General features: G+C 39.3%; 8 protein-coding genes across 8 annotated transcripts; 3 read left to right on the top strand and 5 right to left on the bottom strand.

The window, feature by feature from the left end:
* Positions 1-1,137: 1,137 nt before the first annotated feature.
* EJ05DRAFT_504169 (kinase-like protein) lies at positions 1,138-2,055 on the top strand (the record flags this gene model as incomplete). Its single annotated transcript, XM_033747526.1, has 2 exons — positions 1,138-1,184; positions 1,230-2,055. The coding sequence occupies 2 exons, from the start codon at positions 1,138-1,140 to the stop codon at positions 2,053-2,055; spliced, it is 873 nt and encodes a 290-aa protein (XP_033597097.1).
* Positions 2,056-2,076: 21 nt separating this feature from the next.
* EJ05DRAFT_147311 (uncharacterized protein) lies at positions 2,077-2,722 on the bottom strand. The gene is made up of 2 exons (XM_033739292.1): positions 2,598-2,722; positions 2,077-2,547 (listed from the first exon to the last, which is right to left on the bottom strand). The coding sequence occupies exon 2, from the start codon at positions 2,543-2,545 to the stop codon at positions 2,099-2,101; it is 447 nt and encodes a 148-aa protein (XP_033597096.1). The 5' UTR covers positions 2,546-2,547; positions 2,598-2,722; the 3' UTR covers positions 2,077-2,098.
* Positions 2,723-3,728: 1,006 nt separating this feature from the next.
* EJ05DRAFT_479609 (uncharacterized protein) lies at positions 3,729-5,089 on the bottom strand. The gene is made up of 4 exons (XM_033744707.1): positions 4,917-5,089; positions 4,317-4,872; positions 4,052-4,261; positions 3,729-3,994 (listed from the first exon to the last, which is right to left on the bottom strand). The coding sequence occupies exons 1-4, from the start codon at positions 4,983-4,985 to the stop codon at positions 3,756-3,758; spliced, it is 1,074 nt and encodes a 357-aa protein (XP_033597095.1). The 5' UTR covers positions 4,986-5,089; the 3' UTR covers positions 3,729-3,755.
* Positions 5,090-6,377: 1,288 nt separating this feature from the next.
* Positions 6,378-8,209, bottom strand: EJ05DRAFT_456838 (S-adenosyl-L-methionine-dependent methyltransferase). Its single transcript, XM_033742509.1, has 5 exons — positions 7,938-8,209; positions 7,745-7,865; positions 7,576-7,699; positions 7,044-7,522; positions 6,378-6,994 (listed from the first exon to the last, which is right to left on the bottom strand). Exons 1-5 carry the CDS (start codon positions 8,124-8,126, stop codon positions 6,684-6,686), a joined length of 1,224 nt encoding a protein of 407 aa, XP_033597094.1. The 5' UTR covers positions 8,127-8,209; the 3' UTR covers positions 6,378-6,683.
* Positions 8,210-8,752: 543 nt separating this feature from the next.
* On the bottom strand, positions 8,753-10,040 carry EJ05DRAFT_456834 (uncharacterized protein). The gene is made up of 3 exons (XM_033742508.1): positions 9,768-10,040; positions 9,264-9,711; positions 8,753-9,214 (listed from the first exon to the last, which is right to left on the bottom strand). The coding sequence occupies exons 1-3, from the start codon at positions 9,955-9,957 to the stop codon at positions 8,815-8,817; spliced, it is 1,038 nt and encodes a 345-aa protein (XP_033597093.1). The 5' UTR covers positions 9,958-10,040; the 3' UTR covers positions 8,753-8,814.
* A 1,645-nt stretch (positions 10,041-11,685) lies between these two features.
* On the top strand, positions 11,686-12,516 carry EJ05DRAFT_443581 (alpha/beta-hydrolase; the record flags this gene model as incomplete). Its single annotated transcript, XM_033742094.1, has 2 exons — positions 11,686-12,093; positions 12,157-12,516. 2 exons carry the CDS (start codon positions 11,686-11,688, stop codon positions 12,514-12,516), a joined length of 768 nt encoding a protein of 255 aa, XP_033597092.1.
* A 167-nt stretch (positions 12,517-12,683) lies between these two features.
* EJ05DRAFT_514087 (uncharacterized protein) lies at positions 12,684-14,125 on the bottom strand. The gene is made up of 5 exons (XM_033748495.1): positions 13,779-14,125; positions 13,611-13,724; positions 13,312-13,559; positions 13,117-13,252; positions 12,684-13,055 (listed from the first exon to the last, which is right to left on the bottom strand). The coding sequence occupies exons 1-5, from the start codon at positions 13,859-13,861 to the stop codon at positions 12,743-12,745; spliced, it is 894 nt and encodes a 297-aa protein (XP_033597091.1). The 5' UTR covers positions 13,862-14,125; the 3' UTR covers positions 12,684-12,742.
* A 1,251-nt stretch (positions 14,126-15,376) lies between these two features.
* EJ05DRAFT_514086 (acetyl-CoA synthetase-like protein) lies at positions 15,377-17,328 on the top strand. The gene is made up of 2 exons (XM_033748494.1): positions 15,377-15,806; positions 15,854-17,328. Exons 1-2 carry the CDS (start codon positions 15,483-15,485, stop codon positions 17,243-17,245), a joined length of 1,716 nt encoding a protein of 571 aa, XP_033597090.1. The 5' UTR covers positions 15,377-15,482; the 3' UTR covers positions 17,246-17,328.
* The last annotated feature ends 2,646 nt before the right edge of the window (positions 17,329-19,974 follow it).

The following is a 19,974-nucleotide window of genomic DNA, read 5'->3' as shown; positions in this document are numbered from 1 at the left end:
GTTTCTCTCGTGGCGACTTCCTTTCTTTCTCTATGATTCCTCTTAGGTTCTAGATAAGGTCCTAGAATATATAAAGGAGGGTCTTCTTTCCCTCCTTAGCGTCCCTCTCTATATATATTACCTAGTATTTAATTTTATCTAGGAGGGTCTCCCCTCTTAGGGTCCCCTTAGTCTAGGTTATCTATAGTACTTTATACCCTTAGTTAGTTCCTATATTTTAGATAGGTATCTAGCTATCTATATTAATATCGCTATATAGCCGTTTCTACCGTACTAGTAGGGGTATATCCGGCGTATACCGGGGTATTATAATACCTAAGGCCGCTATGGTTATTAGTTAAGGGTAGCCCTTAACTAATAAAAGGGGGTCGGCGTGTCGGCGTTTATTAGATATAGTCTATACTCGTATTATCGAAGAGTCTTTAAGCGTATATATATAGTATCTCTATACGTTAGTATCGTCGCGTATTATATACTATATATATACATGTATATCGGAGATTATTATACTCGGTATACTCTATCGTTTAATATATGTAAATCGCTATTTTACCCTAAATTAACTAGTTTAGTCTATTAGGGTATAAGAAGTTTTTTTTAGTCTATAATATATATATAAGGTTTATAAGAAGTACTATAGATATACTTAATATTTTATATTATATAGTATAGTAGAACTTAGTATTAGATAGAGACTAGATCTATATATATTATAGCTAGTAACTTAGTTAGAAGATAGTATAATAGATAGTAAATGGTTATATACTAGATAGATTAGTATCTCTTTATATATATATACTCTTTAATTACTACTAAAAGAGTTTAGTAGTAATTTATTCTATAATAGAATATACTCTATTATTCTATCTAGCTATACTACTATAAATTTACTCTAATATATAAGATCTTCTAATATATTCTAGAGTCTTAAAACTAGAGTTACTAGGGAGGGTATATGTTTTAAAAAATTAGTAAAAAACTATGTGTGTTATACGCACGACACGTGCCAAGAGTTATACTAGAAAAGTTACTAACGGATCTTTACACTAGACGCTTAAGAAACGCTCGGCACGAGAAAGTCGGCCGTGCCTATCCACGCACCTTCTTTGCCCAGCTACATTTGTCGTAACTATAACCATGAACACATATGATACGAGACCGCTAGAAGAGGCTCTTCCACACAAGTATAATCTTAATTCCATATTGTCCCTAAGCTGACATTATCTTAGCCTGGCTCTACTTTTCGCAAATGAGATCTTACTACCTGATAATGCGAGAGACATATGCCCGAAAAAAATCGGTCCTAGAATTATATCATTTCCCGATACGAAACAGATATTGAAAATTGGTTATGGCATCACGCGCTCGGAAGCGGAAGCGATGCTTCTCGTGGCTTCACAAACGTCCGCACCTGTGGCCAGAGTCGACCAGGTCGGCGAAATAGGAGATTCTGGGTACATATTGATGTCGCAACTAGAAGGGGAACCTCTAGCAGACGTGTGGCCAAATCTATCGCTAGAGGCTAAGGATTCTCTAATCCAAGAGCTCCGAGGTTACCTTCAAGAATGGAGAACGCTTCGAGGCGATTATTATGGTGCTCTAGGTTACCAACCATGCCAAGATATCTTCTTTAAGCACTCCCCTATGCGCAAGAAATCTAAATCATGTTACGGCCCGTATAAAACCCGAGTCGAATATAACGCCGGCCTCAAAAGTGCCTTGGAAATGTCAAGGCCACCTGAGACCTTTGACACAAGAGACGAGTCTTTGCTACAAAACATCGAGACCCTTCAAGACCCTGATATTGTTTTCACTCATGGTGACCTTCACCGTGACAATATTCTAGTAAAGGATGGGAAAATCTCAGGTATTCTCGATTGGGGATCTGCAGGATATAGTATTAAGGACAGAGAGTATTACGAAGCGCGATCAAGAGCAAGAAACCCAGAATGGAAAGCGACTATTGATTCTATCTTCGCTGGGGAAACTGACGTGAAAGTTTATTCAATTCTAGAGGAGCTTGACAGGGAGCTTGTAGTGTACAGCGGATTTTAAATGACTCTAAGCAGCGTCCCTTTCTGCGCAAGACATATTCCCTCTATCTCCTATTGGCAATCCATCGTCCTCCTAATGCCTGTGCCAGTTCCGTAGCCGACTTTCCCACAAGTCCGTCAACCCACGCAGAAGTCCCGTCAGGGATCAATTCGTCAGCTTCAAGACCAACTATGCAATTCAGCGTCCAATCTTGACATCGGTCTTTACCATTCCTCGGGGGAGGCTCATTGCAAATAACCTTGCTAGCTTGCGCATATCGGTTCGCAGGAATAGTGGCGATCTGAAAACGGCCCTCGGCGCTTTGACTAAGAATGGTGACGTCGTCGCGTTGATCGAATTGGTACCAAAGGCGGTCACGATCTATAAGTGAGACCTGCAAGAGATTGCCTCTGTCTGCTCCAGCACTATGAAACACAAGCGACCAATGGGACCGGTTTTTGGGATCGTCGCCTGCCCCGTAAACCACAATAGAGAGTGTGTACGTTGCCATTTCTGCAATTGCTTAATTAGCCATCCTTTCGATAATGAATGACATGACTTACTTGACTATAGTAACCTAGCGTAGAATGTGGCAATTGGGTAGTAGCTTCAAGGACGGCGTGCGACACAAAGTAAGAGTGTTAAGAAAATTGTTTTAAGAAGACTGAAAATGTAGATGGAGGACAGAGTTTTCGACCAGATACAAGATTAGAAGATTGATAATTATATCTATGTCCACGGGCCTGGAAGAAGATCTATTTCAACCTTATTTAAAAGCAATTTCGAGAGCGTCGACTATAAAAGGCCTGGCATAGATGGATAATAGGCGCCGCGGACTAACGCGAAGCCTCTCAACCTTGCGCGGATCTCGTGAAGCACACGCCGTAGTAATCGTGCACTCGGATGGATACCACGGCGTGTGCTTCATCGATGGTATATCAAGGTCGTCAAATACAGTGCAATCTTTGCTTGACTCTATTCCGGCGTCAGAGCCATTGGAGGTTATGTAAAGTAACTCGTGTTCCTCGGGACGGCGTCTGCCCGGTCTAACAGGCACTTGTAGCGCTGCAGAGAGTCGAAGTCAATATGAGACTTGCGTGTCACGAGACTACGCGACAATGGCTTAACCCTATACTTTTACTATCTCTAGTAAAATATATACATATTTTATAAAAAACATTTAGTATCTATAAGCATAGTAATAATAGTCTCTCTCTAGAGATATATATATAATAAGATATCTATTCTATCTTACTTAGTATATCTAATCTAATATATTTATAGAAAAAATAGTATTATAGAACATAGTATTATCTTTAAATCTAGCTATCTCTAATATTATTCTAGATTAAGGTAGTCTATTAATATCTATTATAGTATATATTCTAAAAACTAAGTAGTATTAATATCCGGTCTAAATACTATATAACTCTACTAGTAAGACTACTAGTATAGTATACTATATACTATTTCTATATATATTGAAGTATTACATAACTAATAGATAATATATTTCCTAGGTGTACTAGATCTACTCTATATAAATAGATTATATAAACTAGTTTCTTCTTCTAAGGAGTAAACTCTATAGATAGTAAGATATCTAAATTCCATCCATCTATTCTTAGTTTGATAGTATTCTATCATCGTACTAGACTACGATTCTTTGTTGATTCTTATAACGTTTAATAGCGGATTTCTAGCTAAGTATAGCTTATTATCTATATACATGATGTTTCGGAACTTAACGGCGTGAAAGGCTCAAGTGTATCAAGGTCATAGGACTCGTCAACTATTGCACCCCGTCGTAGTAGTAAGCGGGCACCAGTTACTGTAGTAATCTGCCCTATTCCATCTATGCCCTGGTGCACTATACGCCCGACTTGGCCGATATTCGCTTTGCGCTTTGTATCAGCTGAAAACAACGTCCTAAAGGATCCAATGCATACAACAAATAGTGCTGCTCAGTGTCAACGTGCGCTGTTTTGCTATAATAATTCATTGAACCTCAACCTACCGACACAGAACTCTATCATGGACCAGAAGTAGAGCCAAGTAACCTCTGGTTGGTCGCGAGTGCTGATGTGCGATCCTCCGTAGACCATGGCGATTCGTACTATGGCAATGGTAACCGTGACCACGACAAGAGAAAAGAGACCTGCAAGAATAAACTTCTTTCTTAGATTTATCTTGACGTTCCAGATAAGACTGATTGGAAGCATTGTAACTAAGTAATCGATTAGTGAATAGAAATCAAAAGAAGCATAGTAAAGAGATCTTACTAAGGGCGTCAGTGACGACATCGAAAGTGCAGTTAGTAGCAAAAGTTGCTTTCTGCCAGTGGATAGCCGTGCCTCCAGGGTCATTGCAATGTCCAGTGATCTCGACCAGTGATTTTAACAAGCACTCAAATTGTATTGTCCCAATACAGACGGTCCATGTAGCGATTGTTAGAGCTGTGATAGCCCACCAGAAAATCTGGTAGTACCTTATCCTCAAACCAAGCTGGCGAAAGAACAGTAGAAACGAGATCTTGATCGACCACAAGCCCGTGTACAGAAATATAAGAAATACCGCACTACCGCGTAAGAAGTACTCGGCAGAAGCAACAAATCCTGGTGCCCGTGCAAGCTCTGGTTCGACACCACTCGAGACTAGAATGAGTCTAAACATTCCATCATGACAAAGTTGCCAGATGATAGCACTGCCTAGAAGTAGGAACCACGCGATTACTACGAAGACGTCGTCGATCATCAATTTTCGCCACGACGACCACCGTACAATGAGCCGACAGATCACTGCGACTGTACACATCGCTGTGCCACCCCATGAGAAGCTCTGGTACGTCTTAGTTCAGTTTAACATAGTTCTGGAGCACCAACCATGAACAATTCTCGGCTGACAAATGGTGGCGGCGATACCACTCTGACCGGAGTGCTATTAGTCTCCATATTTCGTTTGTAGATTGGTGAGCCTATAAACTCTAATAGATCCAACTTAAGTTGTTCGGGGGCTTGGTATGAGTTAACTATGCTATGAAGTATGGATATGTATAGTGTGCATCTATTCTCTATATAATACGATCAGCCCTTTGCTCGCAGAGAGGCAGATCTGCTAAAAGAAGGTGGAAATTGCCACTGAATCGTTTGCCAGGCCCTGGAGAAACCCTTGCTCCGCTTTCGGATTGTGATCAGTATGCAGCACTCCCTGGACCGGTGTATATAACACATCATACCTTGACTATAGTACTCTACGTGATTTGAACTCTCATTAATGGATATTTTCGTACATATGATAGCTTAGACAGTGTCGAACAGAAGCTCAAGACCGTCTTACTAGACCGTCGATTACTACTTGCACATATGAAAGTCCCGAATAGCGGAGGCGAACTTCTCCAGACTAGTACCAGATGTAACCATGGCCCAGTCTTTGCTGCTGTACCGGCGGTATGAAAGCGGAGTACCGAGACAGCTGTCCAGAAGTTTTTGGTTGCAAGGGATACGCACAGACTCACCTGCCGGAACGTATCCATCTGTAAACAGCATTATGTGCCACACTTCAGTCATCGATTTCTTTGCTTCCTGGTACATCGCGTTCATTCTAGATTACTGAAAATATTTGATATCTCGGGGTAGTGTCCTGTGCGTGATTTCGTATTCGGATTCAACTCACCACGGGAGAACGACCAAGTTCTCGTCTATGAGCGATCGTGAAAGACCGGTAGAGGTGAGGCACTATGGATAGGCTGGTGTTCCGTTACACGGAGTTCTATGTTGCATGTAAGCATGGCGCAGCATCTAGACGTGGGGTTTCAGAGCGGGCAGGTCGTTCCGCTCGTCGGGTCAATGAACTAATAGTTCGCAAACAAGCGGCAGGGTGATCGTCCTCACTTTATTGCAGTATTTCTTATACTGCCAAGAATACCCCGGCTCGTCTTTATAAAACCGTTTCATTCATTTTGGTCATCTTTGCTTTACGTCATTTCCTCGGGTCGTGGTCCCCCAATTTGGTCACTTAACAGTATTTTAATAGCTGTTGCCTCGCATCCTGCTTGGATCATGTTTGCATTTAGTTCAGTTCGATGAACTCTGATGTCCTAGATTTGGTTCCCAAAGCGTGGTTAATACTCCCGAATGCAGTCAACAGGGAGCTTTGTGAGTGAGGTAGAACGTCTCTGCAATCGCCTTCGCAAAGTATCCCAGAGGATATATAGCATCGTACTACAGGATAAGATAAGAGTGTATGCAACATAATGAATTTAGACGCTTTCTAAGAGTGCTGTGCCGTGCTATAATGGAGAATGTTGATACGGCATACTTCTGTGAAGTACAGTATACTAGTGAGTTCCACGGTTTTCCTCTATATAGTATAAGATCTACGTTATCTTTCGAGAGACTCTTTACTACATGAAGCCTTCCCCGGTACATGCTTATTCTACACCTAAAATGTTGCTGACCTGCTTATGATCTGAGCTCTACTTGGTCTTGCAATAGCACCTCTTTATTTGACGAACAAGTGATCATGACTATCATCTCTCGTGTACTCTTGTGCTATCCTTTCATACCTGTCCTATCGTATTCCTTGTTTCATAGGGTCTCTTTGAAGCGACTTATCAACTCCCGGACAGGTAATGCAACCAGCAGAACGATCTAAATCTTTTTGACCCTTATCATCGACTCCAGCCCTGTAGTATTCCTTACCTGAATACTTTCTACTTCCAACCCGACTTGAAAAAGTAAATGCCTCCAGTGTGACTCAGTACGTTCCATTCCGCCAAACTGCATCATCTGAATATCGATGTATGTCATGAATTGAGGTGCGCAAGTCTCCGGTAGTACCGCATCTAGAATTAATAGTTGCGACTTTGGCCCCATTGCCTCGATGATGTTGCTGAGGATGGACAGACAAGCTGTGTCGGACCAATTGTGTAGCACATCTCGAAGCATGTAAATGTATGCGCCTTACTTTAATGTAAGCGTTAAGTCAAAGCCATTTGCCCTCAAACATACCTTTCACTGGTTGAGGTTCGAAAAAGTCGTAGGGCATGGCTTCCCACTCTGGGCATGGCTCTATGCTCTCAACAACGCTTCTCAAGTCTTGTGTTATGGTTCTGCCGAATGTCGAAAGTTTCGGGATTGACGTAGATACACTACGTAGAGCTGTCCCTCTGCCACCCCCAACGTCACATAGCAAGACCGTGTCTGTCTGGAAAGACTCTTCATCGCTGCTAAGTTTTTTTACCGGGGGCGTTGATTCTATGAGCTCCCGGAGCAGAGATTCGAAGCTCGTGTCTAACATCTCCTCTTTTGCACTTTGAAATTCTTGAAAAACCTGGAGCTTTTCGGGATTTTGTTCCAACCACTCGAACATGCTCAGCTCTGATCGTTTGGCGAACCCAAAGAGTCCGGGTTTATTTTCACTGGGATTTCTGTACTGAATCGATGCTAAATAATCCGGAAGGTGTGGCATGATATCAGCGGTTTCCGCACTTCAAGTTTACGATTAGCTTTGTTACATGTGAAAGTATTAAGATAGACATACAGACCCCTGACCACCGCACGGAATCCAGGCAATGTCATATGCTGAGAGCTCAAGGTAGATTTGTACTGCTGTGGTCCGTATTGTTCGAAGACTCCTTCTGACACAAGAACATTCATCAGTCTCACTACCACCGTCAGCAATTTCTAAAGGGTGGTAGGAGATTATGTACCGAGAAGGGTCTTCTCAACACCACACCGAGCCGCCAATCCTTCCGCATGGTTGATTCCGGCATAAAATTGCTCAAATAGACCGATATTTATAGCAGTTCGTAGTACCGCATGACCTACCGGCTTCAAACACTAACGTGAGCTTATTTCTGATTGTGCGTGGAAGATTCCATGCAACTTTGATCGACTACGTACCGCTTTCGCCAAACGAGCCATGCGGTCGAATGGCTGCTCGAGTACTGCCACGAGCTGCTTAGCAGCGCATAGAAGCTCTTCCGTACCTTGAATCGGACTACTTCCTTGCAATTGCATTACTGCGGACTTGAGATCGCAACATAAAGAAGGAACATCAAGGCTAACAGTGTCTGGTCCCCTGCGTGACATGATGAGTGTATGCGGCGGATCAATTGTATGATCTATAGAACAGTATTTATCGCGAGAAATTTCGAATGAGTCGAGGGACCGAGAGAAAACTAGGAATGACCGACCTTGCTAAATACGAAACAAAGTCTTTAGATTTCCCTGTCAGCATCATCTTGATTGGTTGATGTCCAAAATACTCGGCGTCCGCTAACCCTTGTCTATGCCACATACCCTACCCGGGTAAATAGGGCCCATGCTTATAGTCCTGGCCTAAAAACGAAAGACATACGCTATCTCTAAGCCCTGTTACTGCGAATCATCTAATCAGCTTTTTGGTTTCTAAAACGACCATATACTATCCTCTAACTACTAAGAGCTAAGGTAGGAACTGGACCTATTATATTCACAATGTACTGTACACTTACATAGTAGAAAGCACTGTACCAATGAATCGTATGTCTTTATAGCGCTTCACATACTGGCCTGGAATCCCTAGTTCGGGACCTTATCTATCACTTCATAAGACATTTATGCATTATAGGAAATCTTAGGCATCCCATCCCATAGAGACAAGGAAAGTATGATATAAGTCCAGTAGCCTCTAGTGACTTCGTCGAAAGGTTATATAATATAGAAACACTAACTAAGTACAGTCATCGTGATATACAATGTTTTTCTCTGGCAGTGTTAGCAAAGAATTTAAAGCAACCTAAACAACTCTATGAAGTATTTGCCTGGTATCCTCCGTACTACTCTCAATATCGATTCGGGTATCTACAACAATCTTACTCCTAGTTTCCGATCGACCTAAATCAGACCTAGATTCTGTGGTTTGAAGAGGCCATGTTCCACGGCCATTCCTTGTTATCGAGCCCTGGGGAGGGTTAGAACGTTCAGACAAGGCATAAGAAGTGGTTCGACGCGAGCGTTTCTCGCTTGCTTGGGTGAAGCTATTCAATAATGGTCTCATTGTAGGAAGACAAGCACAGATGAGTCCCAAGGAAGGCTCGATCGACGTCCAAATTACTGTATCGTTCATGGCCCAAGTGAAGTCCGGTTCGTCCACTCGGAACTGCGCGACGAGACGAACCGCGCTAGACACAGTAACGCTAGCAGATAAATGTCAGCTTGTTCGGTTTATGTAAGAAGTCGACTTACAAGATACCAAGTAGGAATGTAAAGCATATAGAGAGTTTCTGCGTTGTTCGAAGTTGAAGACCGAATACGGTGTTAATTGGAAGCGCTAGGATTACGACATCTGTTACGATATTTGGAATCGCATTTCCAACAAAGAACTTCTTTGAGCTGACACACTTGGCCGGAGGTACCAGAGTCTTGTCCCAAAAGCCCCGAGTTGGATTGCATGAGAAGATTGAGACGAAGACAACGGCTAGGTACCAGGCTACTATGACAGCCTGTACGACCATTACGACGAGCTTGAATTTACGTGTTGAGAATATCCGCGTGTATAGCATTAATACTGATGTCTTAATGAATAGTATAGCGTGTGCGTATATTAGCTCGTAGGCAAAGAGGCATTGTAGATACGGCTCAAAATTTGCTGGTGATACAACACGAACGTGCTTTCCGGAGCCATATTTGACCACTATCGAGAATTGTTGATTAGAATAGCGCACAGACGAAGAACACATTTGCACATACTGAGACAGGACAGAATAAAGCAACCGAGAGTTGGAAACAGCGCAAGTAGAGAAGTCCAATCATCCCTAGCCCATTCGGCGCGCACAAGTCGTCGCGCATAAAAACGGAGGATGACGGCGATGAAAGCTAGTATTGCGAAGGGGATGATACTCCCGAGGGTCTTCAGTGAGGCATCCTCGTACTGATCCATACCAGTAGTAATCGATAGGTAGCTAGCAGATAGAAAGAAAATCCAATAGTCCAAAGTCTAAATGGCGTAGAGTGAGGGCACATATTAAAGACTAAATCAAGCATACTTATAAAATTGGAATGTTTGATCTATCCATGGGGTTTCCTAGAAGTGAGGGCTTATCTCCTGCAGCGCACATCTCATGTCAAGTGTCAGGTATGTTTCTCCCTGTTTCCCGTTAGGTCAACGAAAAAAAACCTGATTGGCCCATGCATGCATTGAAACTATGTTCGGCGCGTCCCATAGTGACCACACGAGTTATTTTGAATAGAATATCAATTGATACACACTACTGGCTCAATGACAGAATCGGGACGCATGTATAGTAAGAGCGGCATGCTAAGTCTCGCGATAGATAGGCCTCTCAATCTTGTCTGATTTCACAATTGTTTCTGGGAGTTGAGACTAACGTTCGATCCTACGTCAACATCTGAAGCCATGTAGTGTCATGAGGCATAAGCCAAGCTGTTTCCAAGACAAATAACCGACCGATGTCATCTTTGACTAGCCAGTGCACGACCTTGACTTTCCATTTTGAGACAAGCGGTACCGCAGCGGCGATTGGAATTTTGGCGCAAGTGACATTGCCATGCCCTTGTCGGTACTCATCCTGTAATGCTGATCTGTCTCCACAGACCCACTTCTCTGTAGTGCATGCTTCATTCAAGTTACGCTAAGACGTCTGGTGTTACTCCACCATCTAGTCTTTAATGGGTAGGAGGTTTGACGCTGTGAAGGCATGAATATTGGTTGTTTTCCTAAAACCTAATGAGCCTGGCACTTGTGCAGGCGTATTCGTACCCCCCATTCCTATGTAGAGCTCTTTCTAGTTATGTATCTATATATAAGTATATAATAATATTTTCAAGTAGACATAACAGATAAGTAGATATACCTTTACCCTTCCTATAGATTTTTTCTTCTTTCTAGAGTGTATAAGGATATAGAGTAGACTTTCTAAAATATCTAGAACGAAAACCTGCTCGTTATTTTCTTTCTTTTTAAAACGAATTAAACCCTCGTATTATAAACTAGATTTAGACTAAAAAGGTTTGAAAATTACGTAGAGTTTTATTACTTTATTATATTCTATAAGTCTATAATTAGTAATAATATATAGACTCTTATGTCGGGGTATAGAGGTAGAATAAGTATGGAATGGAGGGTTAAGAACTTTAGAACATGCGTGAAAACGGAAAACGCCAAGCTCGTTAGAATCTGGAAAAACGACAGGAGATCCATCCAAAATAATACTTACTGGTGGCTAAGCAAAACGTGTCAAACTCCTGCCACTAGACAGTCAACATTCCGACGCCAGTGAAGGAGTCTAGATATGGTCACGCCATCCATTGCATGAGCCAACAGGAGCCACCGACTGCGAGGAAGGATTCATTCATTCATGTCGCTAAACTAACTGTGACGCTTCTAGGAGCTTTCTAGAGACTAGAGCAAGCATGGACCTCACCACAAAGTACAACACCATGTCACTGGCTTGGCTGCCGGCCCCCTATTTATAGAAGTAAGAATTTCGTGACGGAGAGCGCAAAGGTGACACGCTTCATCCTAGTTTGGTATAGAACTACAAGCTTTGCGCACGTCGAGTGACATTTCTCATAACGCTACATACGGACGCGCTCCCCGCAACACCACCAATACTCACTTGCTCAGTCTTCGTACCAGCTAAACATGATGCGCAAGCCAACAATTGTCTTCATACACGGTGCATGGCACAATTACAAATGTTGGAATGGAGTGGCAGAGGTACTGCGTGCTGATGGGATTGAGTCTGTATCGCTGTCATTACTAAGCGTAGGCATTCGCGATACGCCTCTCGGCTCTCACATTGAGGATAGCCAAGCTCTCCATGAAAAGATCAAGGACATTGTCGAGGAAGGGAAGGATGTCATTATCGTCATGCATTCCTACGGCGGACTGGCTGGTAGTGATGCCATCGAAGGTCTTGTCAAAAATGGCGAGAATGGCAGTACTCAAGGCGGCGTCGTTGCAGCCATATACGTTAGTGCTTTTATCGCACCGAAAGGCGAAAATCTCCTTGGGGTCTTTCCCTCACCGCCCCCATATCTCAAGCCAAACGAAGTAGGTTGACGCGCCATCTCTGTCAATGGCATAGTATGCATGATTTAAACTTACCGAGTGCAGGAGAATGAGGCATACCTAGACATTATCGATCCACATAACACATTTTACAATGATGTGTCACCAGAGAAGTCAAAGACGTGGACTGACGCCATGAAACCTCACACTGCAGCCACCTTTGCGTCCAATGCTCAATACTCTCCATGGGAGGAGGTGCCATGCACCTACGTCATGTGTACCAAAGACCAGGGCGTATATCCTGAGCTCCAAGAACAGATGTTCAGTGCTGCGCAGAACGGAGCTAAGCACCCATGGAGTCTCATCAAACTGGACAGTAGCCATAGCGCATGGCTGAGTCGGAAGAACACGTTGGCCGGAATCATCAAGGATGTCGTAGACAACCTAACCATAACACAACTGTAAAGTGGTGACAATTGAGATGTATGGGTAAAGAGATAGTGGCCAAAGGTTCACATGTCACTAGCAAGTACCTGCCCAAGTAGAACAAAGTTGTCTTCGTCCGATTGTATGGGTATACAGCTAGTGGGTGTACAACATGTGACATACTCAGTGGGGAGCAACTTTCGAAAGTTCACCGATGATTAGTGTCAGTATACTGTCTAAAGATGTTTGGATATATCAAAGATAGCTACAAGCGATATGAGCTTCTACCTCCACCCTCACCCCACGTCAATGGAAGCTGGGCAACGGTAGTAGTTGGTATAAAGTCGAGAGCAATTCCACGTTGCGTTTCTTCCACTGCTCGAGCGATCATCTCACGCGCTTGGGGGCCGGCTGAGTCGGACGTATCATTATCAAGGGCCATAAAAGTGTAATCCATAGTAGAGTTGAACTGCATTTGTGTCCAAAACAGTCGAGTATGCGGAAGTATAGGGTACTTGTACATTTCAGCTTCCGTAAAGTTTCTTTCGGCGAAAAGTTTCGGTAGTTCTGGCACCCAGCTAGATAATAACATTAGAGAAAATTTATAGACAACACGTGTAACACGGAAGCTCGACTGACCGTCCGAGATTAGTACGTTGGAGGAACTGTGCCAGCTCCTCCATGGCGCAATGCGGAGGTATCGTATCAGCTTGAGCGGATTTGCATGAGATGTCACTCATGACGTGCTCGCTCCACTGAATCCAGCCTCCAGGCTCTGTAACCACCTGTCAGCATATGATATGAGTCATTGGAGCCCAATTTGTTCAGTCTTACTCAACAGTCTTAAAGCATGATCTAGGATTATTGAAGGATCATTGTTCTCCACGACAGCGAGAAATAGACGAATGTTAACAATGTCGTACTGATGTTGAAACCTAGGATCTGGGGGCTTCCTAGCATCGCAGGTAATGAGTGACGTTCCGTGCGGCATCCATTTCACAGCAGGGGCTTGTTTCAGATTTAAGTCAAAGCCGTCGACTTGAACCCGAGGATATTCGCGCTTCACATCTGTCACCCATATCCTGAGATCGGTTATTCATGTGCAAGCGGCCGGGACTCATTGATTGGCTTACGCTGTACCAGTGCCTATGTCGGCGATTTTGAAAGTAGGGCAGTCAAGAACAGGAATCCGTGGGTGAATATTGTATCCGACTGCATCTTTCCAGAGGTAGTGCTGTGCATTCAGGCTGGCATGTGTCAATAAATGATCGCAGTAGCACTATTGCACTGATTGCTCTTACCGAATTGAGGATTGAAAGTTGCGTTGCAGTGTGTAAGAATCCCTTCGTTCGTCGCTCGCAATATTTTGTTCACTGTTAGCCATGGTTTGTTTTACAATGAACAGAACTTAATATTCCAAAGTCGCTACTTTGTAAGCCTCTTTATCATTTTATGATACTAGTCATATCAGTCCATTAGTTTATTGTTTACGACATCTTTTCGCGCAGCCATGACTGCACTTAACTCGACGTGGTTAACAACTGATGTTCACTGACGTGACATTACGGACGATTCGGACATTCGAGGAGTACGTGCGATACAATTGTATCCTTAGGGCCTTGACTGATGCCCACTGTTTCATTCGGCGCTACATCCGTGTTTAGCGTGGCTCTTCTATCCGTCCATAACTTTTTCAGCGTAACTCTTGGCGCGTGTTACGTGTATAACATATACACATATATTCTATTATTCTGAAAACTTTTTATATCCTCTAATAAATCTAGAGTTAAGTCTCTAAGAAGTTTTTTAATTATATCTAAGTATACTTTAAGTTCTATAGAGTATCTTACTTTCTATATAAGAAAAATTAAGAGAAAAAGAATATATTTAATTAGTTATTTTAAGAAAAGCTCTATAATTATAACTCTAAGATATAGAAGAAGTAACTTCTAAAGTACTAAAGTAGATAGTAAAAATAGTAAGAAATTAGAGATTTTCTCTATCTATCTCTTTAAGACTCTTTAGTCTTTAAAAGAACTTAATATTAGATATATAATTTATAAATAATCTTTATATATAGTATCTAGTCTATTATAATTAGTATACTCTACTCTTAAAGTAGTAGATTTAAGATTTAGTTCTTTTAGTATAGATATTTAGTATATAGAGTCTACTATCTTATACTTAATAAATATTCTTAAGATATAGATAAAAGTATATAATATTTTCTAATATCTTATAGAGTATTAATACTAGTATTATTAGATAAAGTTATAGATAGATAGAGTTAATATATAATTATTTTATTCTATATAATAAAGAACTCTAAATACTCTCTATATACTAAGAAATTATAATATATCTTAATATCTATTACTAGTATCTATTATATCTACTTTTAAATATTCTTATATATATATCTAAATTTATAAGTAAAGAGAGCTCTAGAAAAGAATAAGATATAATAGAAGTATTAAAAGAGCTAGATTATAGATAATAGTTAATAAGTAATAGACTAGATATATATATAATATTATCTTAGACTATCTTATATAATAAGAATCTTAATAAAGATATTCTTAATAATATTTAATTTTTTTCCAAAGTTAAAGTTTATAAAGATATAGATAAGAAGAGTCTATCTCTATATTTATAAGTAAAAGTTAGTTACTAGTAGCTAGCTATAGAAGTAGTTAAAGTTATTTAATTAGAATATAGTTTAGTAGATAATTAGAGACTATCTAGAGATACTATATAGTAGATTTACTTACGAAGAGTTATACTAGAAAAGTTTTTAATAGATTTCTAAAGATACTAAGACGCTACGTCCTACATATCTACCTATGAATATCCTAGGAAATGAGGTGGTTTGAATTGTAACCTAAGCTAGCCTACTTATCCTTAGCCCTAGCGTGGCCACTCTATCCGAAACTATTAGATCATGCTAGAAATCCTTATGAAGTCTACCGAGTCTACAATATCTACTATATCTACCAAGTCTACTTATGTCTGCCAATTCTACTATGTCTATATCCACGCTCTATAATCAATTCGGCGACGACACAACGGTTCCGCGCCTGTTCGATGTGATTGCTCGGAACTACCCTGAACATGTCGCTATCTCCATACCAAAGGATGAGAAGAACCCAAGCCGTGGATGGAAAAACGTGACCTTTAGAGACCTAGCCAGCGCAATCGACAAAGCAGCTTCATGGCTTCTACGCGAGATTGGTCATCAAAGTGAGAGTTTTGAGACGATCCACTACATGCTACCGCAGGATTTAAGTGTTATTGTGTTCATGCTGGCTTCGGCAAAGATTGGTTTCAAGGTAAGTTAGTACCATACTTGTCCACTCTCCCGCTGATGTGTGGGAAGGGGTTGTTCTGTCATCCAAGATGTACAACAGAGGCCCTAGTATACATCAGCACCACGATGGAAACTCAGTACCTCGTCTCGACTAGTAACCTTATGCCAGAGGCACGGATGGCTGTCGAATCTTTAACGAGTATAAAGTCCGAAATAAACGTTATCACAGCTCCACCATTGCATTTCTGGTTTGCAACGGATTTCCCACAACAACTGGGGATTCTCGCATCCACAAAGAGCACAGGGAACAATCCGAATGACCCATTCACTGTCATTCACTCGTCTGGGACCACTGGAAACCCAAAAGCGATTGTGATGACACATAGACATTTACTACGGATGGCAAAATCCTTTCTATCAGTGAACAACAAGGATGATTTGAATTATGAAAGATTTCGAGGGAAGCGCGTTGCTTTACTTAGTCCCGTATCATCAGCAGCTGGGTTATACTTTCTCCTTGGACTCAATTTCGTGTACGACTTCACTAGCGTTCTTCCACCCGCCCCGGGTCCTTTAAGTGCTGACAAGCTCGAGCAAACTATATGTTACGCGAACGTGACCTGTGTCATAGCACCACCCAAGATATTTCCGGACATCGCTAAATGCTCACGTATGCTTGCTTTGATTAAAAGCAAGATTGACTCCGTCGGATATATTGGTGCAGCATGTCCAAATCATGCCGGAGAGGCTATAAGCACTCACACCCAACTCTACCCCTTATACGGCTCAACAGAAACAGGCATGTATCCTCTCTTTACCACAGTCTCCTCTGACTGGGCATATATGAAATGGGACTCTTCCTTCACCCATCAAATGAGGCCTATAGCCTCATCCAATTATTACCATCTTGTTCTTCCAAGGGATGTGGGTGCAAGGGGGTTCCAGATCGGTTTCGAGCTCTTTCCTAGCTTCGAAGAGTGGAACACCAACGATATCTTTGTCCGCCATCCTGATCCGGCGAAGGACGATCATTGGAGATATGTCGGTCGAATGGAAGATGTGATCATTTGTCGGGCACCGACTAGTAACAGTGTTGGCCCAAACATCGCCTCCATCAAGTCGAGATCAAGTCTTCTAATGCCTAATGAGATGGAACATATGATAGAGAGACACCCTAGTATTGCAGCTGCGGTCATCTGTGACTGTGAAGAGGGGGTGTTACACGTCGTTATAGAGCCTGTGGGCTTAGGCCAAACTCAAGGACCGCGGCCTGAGGAAGCAGACAAGACTCAAGCTTTAATTGCCGAGATATGGTCGTCAATTGAGCAAGCGAATGCTATCTGTTCTATACCAGCACAAATACATCGAAGCTCCATCTTACTCGCACTAGAGCCACTACCTAAAGGGACCAAGGGATATCCCCAGAGGAACTTAGTACGCCAAAGGTATCGCGAGACTTAAAAAGTAGTAGATAATAGAAGCTATAAGATAAATATCAAGAAGTAAATAGAGATAGTAAGAAATTTCATAAAGAAGTTTTTTCTACTTAGATAACTAAGAACACATAGTATTTGAATAGTAATAGTAAGATATTAGAATATAATAATATATAGTATAGTAAATTATAGAACTAATATAATATAGTCTACTATTATATATTATATAATGTAAAATCTACTTTCTTATAGTACTCTTTCTCTTTAATTATCTAGTACTATAATATATATTCTATAGTATTACTATATCTTAATCTCTTTCTATAGATATATAGTTATCTATTATATACTTAATCTAGATTATAGACTACTTTATAACTCTTATATAAAAGTATCTATTATACTTAACTAATATATAGTAGTAAACTATTATAAGAATTATAATTCTATATACTAACTACTATATAAAGAGATATAGATCTTAAAGCTATTACTATAAGAATAGAGTAAATAAATAATAGTATAGCTAGATAGAATAATAGAGTATATTCTATTATAGAATAAATTACTACTAAGCCCCTTTAGTAGTAATTAAAGAGTATATATAGAAAAAGATTAGTATTAGAAAACGGACTCTATGTACTAAATAACTATACTAAAAGGACTAAATCTTAAAGCTACTACTTTAAGGGTAGAGTATACTACTTATATATAACTATTATATATTATAGAAGGCCGCATCTATAGCTCTATAAGTATATATCTCTAGCTTAATTATATAGTATATTTATATACTTAAGAAAGGTATTTCTCTACTTATTTAGAGAAGAAGGGTACTCTCTATTACTAATACTTAACTATTTCTAGCTTTTCTTTACGTTTATAGACTTCCGTAGGTATTAATTAATAGATATAGTTATTAAAGAATTAATTATAAGTATTATATAGACCCGTTCTATTATATAAGAGAACTAATAAGTAGTTATAAAGATTAAAGAGTACTTATAGTATATAGAGAAGATAGATATAACTTTATTATATCTATCTTATTAAGAAGTAAATCTCTTTCTTTAAAGAGATATACTAAAGAATAGCTTACTATAATTTTAAAGATTATATCTAGACTTTAAACTTATAGTAAGAGATTAGAACTTCTAAACTAATATAGAGAAGATACGTTAAGTAACTACTAAGGTAATCTAGATCTACTAGATTAAAGCTATAAGTCTAGAAGCTAAAAATTCTAGAATTACTAGGAGCTAGCCTCTTAGAAATTACTACTAAAAGTATATATATACTAGCTTATATAATAATATAACTTAAAAGAACTTTATAGAAATAGAATATAAAAAGAGACTAAATAGAGTAATAAGAATAATAATAATAGAACCCTTAGAAGTAAATAGTATAGCTCTTCTAGTATTACTATAGCTACTACTTATAAATAAAGGTCTATAAATATACTACTCTAGAAATACCTTATATAGAAATATTAATATAAGTATAGTATTATAAATCTTATATTAAGAAAGATAATAGTAATAACTCGCCTTATAAGAGGACTAGTTAATATAATAAAGGAATAGTAGGTATCGCGGGTAGATATATTAGATTAACTCTTAGTTAAAATAATCTCTTAACTAGTAATCTTACCCCTAGCGTCTCTATTAGTATATCTACTATTAGTAATAGTATAACTAGAACTTAGAGTAAGGACCTAGTAACTTATAGAGAGATACTTAACTTCTTTATAGTATTTATATAATAAGAGAGAGTAGTCTCTCTATCTATACTAGCTCTAGATTACTTTAAAGAAATAAATATTATAACCTTTCTTTAGAAGTATAAAGATATATATACTAACTATAAGATTCTACTAGATAAGAAAATAATATCTCTACTATTATACTATAAAGACTATCTCTAACCTACTATTAAAGAAATAGTTAGTTTTTAAAAGTAATAGTAGACTATATTACGTAAAGAGTTACTTAAGAAATTCTCTCTATTTAACTTAGTACTTAAGAAGGAAACCATCTACTTTATATAGAAATATATAGAAATAGTTAAGATAGACTATTTATACTCTCTCTCTATATATTATTATAGTATTATATTATTATAGAGAAACTTACTACTAAAGGAAGCCTAAGTCTATATTTATAAATAGAACTCTTTCTTAAAGGCCTATCTAATAGTCTTAAAGTATAAAATATAGAGAAATATTAGCTTATAATAGATATATATAGCTATAACTAGATAATTATTTATAGTTTTATATTATAAAAAGCTAGGGTAATTAAGAAACTAGCTTAGATTAATAAGTACTTAGCTATATAAGAACTAGCTATAGCTATATACTAAAAGTTAAAGATAGAAGGAAAGAAGACTAACTTAGAAGAATAATTATATAGAGAACGGTAGAATAATAAGTTTAATAACTACTCTATAGTTAAGACTTATATTATACTAGAATTAGATAAGTTTAATAAGATAGTAGAGAGATTTAGTAAACTAGACCTTATATTAATTAAGATAAAGTCTTACTTTACTTCTAATTCTATATTTCTATCTCTTAGAAAGTATAAACTAGAATTACTTTCGGCTATTATTAACTAATAGATATAAAGACTTAACCTTTTAGTATACCTTTAAGTATAAGTTATATATAAGAAGGCGGGCTCTACGTACTAACTAACTATACTAAAAGGACCGAATCTTAAAGCTACTACTTTAAGGGTGGAGTATACTACT

Source organism: Pseudovirgaria hyperparasitica, assembly GCF_010093815.1.
Source record: "Pseudovirgaria hyperparasitica strain CBS 121739 unplaced genomic scaffold EJ05scaffold_16, whole genome shotgun sequence".
NCBI lineage: Eukaryota > Fungi > Ascomycota > Dothideomycetes > Acrospermales > Acrospermaceae > Pseudovirgaria > Pseudovirgaria hyperparasitica.
The sequence above is the reverse complement of the archived record's forward strand: the minus strand, read 5'-3'. Positions and strand labels throughout refer to the sequence as shown.